This window comes from Montipora foliosa, chromosome 12 (genome assembly GCF_036669935.1).
Source record: "Montipora foliosa isolate CH-2021 chromosome 12, ASM3666993v2, whole genome shotgun sequence".
Taxonomy (NCBI): Eukaryota; Metazoa; Cnidaria; class Anthozoa; order Scleractinia; family Acroporidae; genus Montipora; species Montipora foliosa.
In genome coordinates, this window is record NC_090880.1 from 33,648,554 (window position 1) to 33,656,053 (window position 7,500).

Genomic DNA, 7,500 nt, shown 5'->3' on the forward strand with positions numbered 1-7,500 from the left:
TCGTTGGCTCAGGAAGCCCATTTAAACTGCTCGCTATATATATATATATATATATATATATATATATATATCTGAGCGAATTTGCTAAAAGGTAGCTACTGGCATAGCCCGTGTTCAAGCCATTGTGGCCTCTCAAAATTGAGGGGGCTTGCCGTCAAGGCCTGCTTTGCCAAACAGCCCAGGGACAGTTCTAACTGTGAGTTGTGTGTCAAAAGCACAGGGCTGGGGGGGGGGGGGGGGGGTTGCTGCTTTGATACTTCAACTGCAGTTAGAGTTTGTGGCCTTGTTAAGTCAGACTTTACACTGTAGCATGCCTTCATTGGCAATTTTTCCTGGACTAGTCTAGGCTTCAATGATAGTTTGCTTTTGATCACCAATTAGAGTGAACCCACACTGTGGTGTGGGTAGGTGATTGTTGCTTGTCTGACCAAAGCACAGGGGTGGGAAGGGTAGCTTTTCTTCAAGTTTGTGACGGTAGGAGAATTGGCTTGTTTTCACAATTTCTGCAGGCACTTTTTGACAAATCCAGTTAGAAATTTATAGTTATCTGTGCGTTTCTCTCCAGAATGGCATTCTGTGAGCCAGGCTGAGTAAATCGCGTGTGATCAGCCGATTTTTGACTGAATTTTAGGCGTTTGGCCCTTAATATCTGAGCGAATTTGCTAAAAGGTAGCTACTGGAGTTTTCGCTTGAGCCTGTGTTCAAGCCATTGTGGCCTCTCAAAATTGAGGGGGCTTGCCGTCAAGGCCTGCTTTGCCAAACAGATCAGGGACAGTTCTAACTGTGAGTTGTGTGTCAAAAGCACAGGGCTGGGGGGGTTGCTGCTTTGAGACTTTAACTGCAGTTAGACTTTACACTGTAGCATGCCTTCATTGGCAATTTTTCCTGGACTAGTCTAGGCTTCAATGATAGTTTGCTTTGATCACCAATTAGAGTGAACCCACACTGTGGTGTGGGTAGGTGATTGTTGCTTGTCTGACCAAAGCACAGGGGTGGGGAGGGTAGCTTTTCTTCAAGTTTGTGACGGTAGGAGAATTGGCTTGTTTTCACAATTTCTGCAGGCACCTTTTGACAAATCCAGTTATATATAACCCAGTTATATATAACCCTAACCCTATATATATATATATATATATATATATATATATATATATATATATATATATATATATATATATATATATATAGAAAGTTACAGGAAACTCAACACTGGACAACTTCTGGGGAAAACTGTAATTGCCCTGAGCGGGATTTGAACCCACGTCCCCCTGATCACTAGTCGGGTGTGACGACCACTACACTATAAGGACAACCATGCTGGCAACATGGCTGATTAATCATTTAATGTGTGGCATTTCCGTGGGACTCCCTAAGGGCCAGTTTTTCTATGTGATAACGCTGGATCAACAAGTGATTCACAGGCGGACAAGGGTAATTAATGTAAAGAGACAGTTCAGTAGATCCCTTGAGCCAACAACGTATCACCCCCAGGAGGATCGCAAATGGATTCACAGTCCAAGTTGAGGAGAAATTGAGAGAAAGTTACAGGAAACTCAACACTGGACAACTTCTGGGGAAAACTGTAATTGCCCTGAGCGGGATTTGAACCCACGTCCCCCTGATCACTAGTCGGGTGTGATGACCACTACACTATCAGGACAACCATGCTGGCAACATGGCTGATTAATCATTTAATGTGTGGCATTTATAAGTCATATATATGACTTTACACAAGTTTAGGTTTCACGAGTAACCATCGTTTAATGCTACAGAACTGTTTCGTATGGTACAAGTACCACACTCATCAGGCAATTTTAACGACTGAACTGTTGAAATTGGAAAGCTGGCAGTTAAATACGGAAATTTGAATGGTTGCTATAGTAAATGCGTTACATTTTAGCAGCTGCTAGGTAACAAAACATGATACAAGGGGATTCTATGTCGGTATTTTAAATTTACGTTACTCTAAAGTTCCGGAGTACATATCGGTTTCTGTGGGGGCATGAACTTGCTAATTCGTTTCTTCTGTTGAGGCTACACAGTTCTTTCTTACACATGATTATGAATTTTTCATTCAGACAAAGACTACATTTCTTGCTCATATTGCTGTAGGGTCTACATTTTTTAAGAATTTTCCATTTAATTTGAAACGGCTTCTTTGCATCTTGTAAGTGCCAAACATGTTTGGAAAGCTCTGTCTCATTTCTTCTGTTTGAATGTCGAAAAGATGTTTTGTGATTCCTGTAGCGTTCCTTGAACTTTGTGGCTAGTCCAACGTAGGTTTCAGTTGTTGTCTCGGTGGTGACTGTTGCTTGATAAATTACGTTAGTTTGAAGGCATTTTCCTTCGAGTCGGCATTCAGGCTTTTTTCTGCAATTGCAGGTGTTAGGTTGCGGTGCTGGTGTATTTGCATCTGAAAGAACGTGTTTGTTGTGTGACGATATGATGGATTTCATGTTTGGCATACATGAGTAGCTTAGCTTGAGTGTGTGTCTGTTGAAAATCTTGTAGAGCGGATGGTTGTTCTGGAAGCATTTTTCGACGATATGTAGGAATTTTCTACCAAGGTTGGTTTTGACGCTTGAATCGAAAGGGGGGGTTGTACCACGTACATGAGAAATTATATATATATATATATATATATATATATATATATATATATATATGTGGAAGAAAAAAACAAATAAACTACAAGTTCATCCCTACAAGCCTGTTTCGTGGTCGCCCATTCAGTTTATATATATACTTCGCTCTACGTCTATGTATTGAGCACTGTTTTACGAAAATCAAGTTTCATACTTTATATATACATATATAATATTATATTATATTATAAGAAACTTTCCTCTCAGCATAATTGTATGCTCTTCCTTCAGCCGCCAATCCTTGTCAAGATAATCAACTTGGCTGCCAACATGTCTGCTACCAATCTGACGGACAAGAGAAATGCTCTTGCTATGCTGGTTTTTCATTAAATCAAGATGGGAAAACATGCTCAGGTATTCCAACCAAATTGATTTTACGAACTGCAACAAAAACAACCTTGAAAAGAGTCTGCTTTTAGTGAATCCATCGATGTTGATTCTTAATGGAAGGGTTTTGTTTCCATTTTACAAGACATTGACGAATGTGCGTCCAGCCAGCCGCCATGCAGTCAAAACTGTTCAAACACGAATGGAAGTTACACCTGCTCTTGTGTGACAGGATTTAGACTCGACAGCAATGGACAGACTTGCAATGGTACGTTTTCAAGTTCACATTATAGAGAAGTTTTCAAATGACTGTCGAAAGAAATTACGCGATTGCAATTGCTACGCTTAGTGGTCGCGCCATTTTATCAACCAATGAGCAATGAGAAGGAAAACCAAAACTAATCGCGATTTGCACGCGCGATTTTTCCCGCGCTTTGAACAAGTTGCGGCCCAGTACTACGGGCAACATTTTCCGTGCAACTTGTCGCGCAACAATGTTGCGTTGCAAGTTGAGATGGTTTGTTGTGCGTATTACCACCTTCTTGCGCAACAAATTTTTGTGTTGCAACAAGTAGACGTCGCTTTTACTTTTTGCAACATGAAAATTTGTTGCGCAAGAAGGTGGTAATAAGCGCACCAAAGTATCTCAACTTGCAACGCAACAATGTTGCCCGTATTACTGGGCCTTTATATGGAATTGCTGCGAATTTGGAATGGTTCATTTTGCTCTGTGATTGGTCGAAGTAATTACTTTGGTATTTGTTTTTACGACACTTGATTGGAAACAACTCCTACCTCTAACCATATGGCTTCATAGCTCAGACAGTCCATTGCATGCATTGCAACCGCCCGTTTCAGGGTTTGAGTACTGTTTAAGCCTGTTTTCTCATTGGTTCATGATCCGGACGCAATTTTTTTCAGTTAAACTTTCTTCCCCCTCCTTTAAGAAAAAGAAGAAGAAGACCTTATTTAACGAGGGTAAAACACTTAAGAGTTAGAACTGATAAACTAGTGGCCCTCATTATCATTATACTATACATAAAATCTAATAAATCAAATGACTAATGACTAAATACTAAAATAGAGTTGACTTAAGAAATATAGAAATGGTCGAGTCCTGTGTATGATGTATAATTGTTCTTTAAAAGCTGTATATTCTGACTAGATAAAATATTAATAGGGAGCTTATTCCACTCTTTCACTGCCTCGACTGCAAAAGTTCTTCTTGCCTCTGTTTCGCGCGAGTATTTCGGGCATCTCAGGGTTATGCTTCCATTCCTCGACTGCCTCGCAGAAGTATCACTAAAGTGTGTCATATACTCAGGGCATTGGCCATTAAGGCATTTGAACACAAGGCATAACTTGATTACATTAATTTCGTCATAAAATAGTAACCATTCCAATTTCTTAAAAAGCTTAATTCTCGTCTCCTCTTTTGTTCTAACCTCGAGAATTACTCTTGCGGCTCTTTTTTCTAACCTAAACACTCTTCTTATATTATTAGTGGAGGTCGACCCCCATATCAAGCTACCGTACATCATAACTGGTTTGCAATAGATTGTAGGGTTATAAAAAGTAAGGCGGCCGCTCATTTAGAAGAAGATAAAGTCTCCCTAAGCGGAGATGCACAGACAAGAATGAAGTTTTTTTTTCCCCTGAAATGTGCACATAGAACAATATGCGCCGCTTTAACATTCTCAACGAGGAAGAATATGCACGTCTTTTCACAATCTTTACGGTATTTTTGCTGAATGAAATAAATGTGTGTATTTGGTTTTTTTTGTCTCTTTCGGTTTTTATGTTGTTATTGCAAAGCACTTTCTCCAATCTTTCTTTGTATTTTTCTTATTTTCCAAGATATTAATGAGTGCTTGGAGTTTACTTTCCAATGTCAAGATGAATCACAGAAGTGCGAGAACACCTATGGATCATATAGATGTGTTTGCGAAGAAGGATTGTATTGGATAGACAACAAATGCCAAGGTAAGAAAAAATCGACACCAACAGCAACTTAAACTATTTGTGTCTTAAAATCAAGATTAAAGTTACTTGATTTCTGTCACTTAAATTGAAGTCATGTTCTTGTTGTTACGGGTTGCCATGCGAAGCATTTGGATCCTCAACTTCTTGAAACATTTAATATTACAAATGCCTCAGCAGATGACTTGAGTCATTTGAAATTATGGCGAGCTTATTAAGTAATTACTGGAAATTACTGCATAGTATCAATTAGAAATGGTTTTTGCAGCGCTGATACAGTGAGTGTTCCTTTGTCTCTAAAGGACTCGATAAAGGCGAGGCTCCACCTCCACCGCCACCTGCTCCGGAGCCAAAGCAACCATCAGAAGAGGAAAGAATAGAGTCTGTAAACATTGACATTCAGGGACTCAACACATCTGAGGTAAGATCTACCATAGCGACATCGACGAAAACGCCAAATAAACAATGGCTCTGCGCACACGTTTTTTACTTGTGTGCATTTCTTTCCCTTTCAACCTCGAATCTGCGACGTGAGCACTAAAGCATTAAACGAGAAATTTTAATATTATCTCGTCATTCGTCGTTATCGGAATAACGGGTACCTTTCTGCAAGTTATTGCAAATTTGGTCAGAAATAACCTCTGAGGTTACGATGGTTTCCACCGCCAACCTCCGGTCGCAACCTATCTGGTTTAACTCTCTTATACGTATTGGAAATAAACCAGTATATTTTAAGTTGTGGGCTACAAATGGAATCCAAACTATTAGCGATTTAATGATCAACGACGGAATTTTTTTGCCCTTCTCGAAATTCAAAGAAAGTTTCAAAATTAAGCCAACGTTTTTATCTTTTATGGGTATCATTTCAGCGGTAAAGCAATTGTGGAATAAGTTCAAACCAGACACCCTAAGAGAAGACTCTAACCTCGATAACTTTCGTCCACTTTTCTTTAATAAATAAACCTACTAAAGTTGTCTATACCAAAAGGTAGTAAATAAAAAGAGAAAGCTACCCCTAAAGAGTCAAAAGAAATGGTCCATAGACTGCATGTGCGAACAAAATGAATGTGTGGACTGGAAGGCCGTATACCAAGAGCATTTTCGATGTACCAAAATCTCAAAATTTTTTGAATTCCAGTTTAAAGTATTCCACAGAAGGCTAGCCACATATGAAATGAAATGTTGATAGAACCCACTGGGAACTCGGAAAAATCCGAGCCCCATATGGGATTCGAACCCATGACCCTCCGTGATCTAGTTGGATGCTCTTAGTCGGATGCTCAAAGAGATAAAGTATGCTCTCAGTCGTTGTTTGAATCTGTAGCTGCGTGATGCATCTTGAGTCAAAGACCCACATTTCACCCGTGCTCGCTATTGAGTCTCCAGTAGCTCAGTGGTTATTGCATCCGACTAGATCACGGAGGGTCGTCTCTTCGAATCCCATCTGGGACTCGAATTTTTCCGAGTTCCCAGTGGCTTCTATCAACATTTCATCTCATGTGTGTAAAAAAACTAAGCCTATCGATAATGACCTATGTAGTTTCTGTCAAAAGGAAGAGGAAACACTAACACACTTATTTTGGAGCTGCACTGTAACTTCTGTTTTCTGGCAAGAGTTTAAAAACTGGCTGCTCAAGGAAGAACCCACTTGGACTAAAGCCTCAGGTTTTTAAAACAAAACATCATTACTTTTTGCTTATAGATGCGCGTTTCTTTATTATATTTGGACCAGCAGAACAAACGGCCAAAGCCCCGGGGCCGGCTTTTCCCTGTTTCCTCTCACATTACAACCCCTCCATTCGTAAATAATTATAACTGTTTTTTTCCTTGCTTGTGCGAGGTGGCCAAGAACGCATCATTGTCATTTCGTGAAGAAGTTAGCAGTAGCAATGTATTAGTTGAATGTAATACAGTATTAATAATAGTGTACTGTAGTGTTTTGTGTATTATGTATGAATGTAAATAATAATACGTGTCCCTTCGGCAATGAAAACCCAATAACGGACTCTGGACTCTCGAATCGTATAAATACAAGCTGATTTATTTAATTCTTTATTCGATCTGAAATAAACACAATATATACAGAAACGTAAAAACTAATAGGCTAATATAAAATGAACGAAACTAAACTGATAATCAATAAACGCTAATGTCCAAGTATTCCTAATACACGCGATCAACTAAATTGGTCTTTACATGCGAGATAATATTCCATTTAACACGAATATAACAGAAAACTCTAAATCCAATTCTTACAAAACAATCGAGAAAAGAGAAACTTATTAATCAACTTACTTCGTGACGAGACTCCAAAGTAAACCTTGAATTCAATAATAAATGCATAACCAGGTAAGCCATAAAAACGGGTAAGCCAAAATCACAACTGCACGTTCCACGAGTAGAATAAAAAGCGACTAAATTTTCTATCTCAAGCTACAAATCATATCCTATTTCGGGTTAAACAAAACGACATTGACCAGCTAACTATTAATCATATTACAATAATAAACGTCACGCAATACTAATAAAAGTCACTGAAACAATACGT

The 7,500-nt window shown here is 39.0% G+C and overlaps 1 protein-coding gene and 1 non-coding gene across 2 annotated transcripts in view; one reads left to right on the forward strand and one right to left on the reverse strand.

Moving 5' to 3' along the window:
- LOC137981128 (mucin-like protein) overlaps nucleotides 1-7,500 on the forward strand; it is a 121,315-nt gene that overhangs the window by 110,464 nt on the left and 3,351 nt on the right. The window contains exons 28-31 of the mRNA XM_068828473.1: nucleotides 2,877-2,999; nucleotides 3,118-3,240; nucleotides 4,830-4,955; nucleotides 5,255-5,373. Of these exons, the coding sequence (XP_068684574.1) occupies nucleotides 2,877-2,999; nucleotides 3,118-3,240; nucleotides 4,830-4,955; nucleotides 5,255-5,373 (491 nt within the window). The remainder of the gene's footprint in view (nucleotides 1-2,876; nucleotides 3,000-3,117; nucleotides 3,241-4,829; nucleotides 4,956-5,254; nucleotides 5,374-7,500) is intronic.
- Trnat-agu (transfer RNA threonine (anticodon AGU)) lies at nucleotides 1,588-1,660 on the reverse strand. Its single transcript has one exon. It is a non-coding gene; the product is annotated as a tRNA-Thr (tRNA).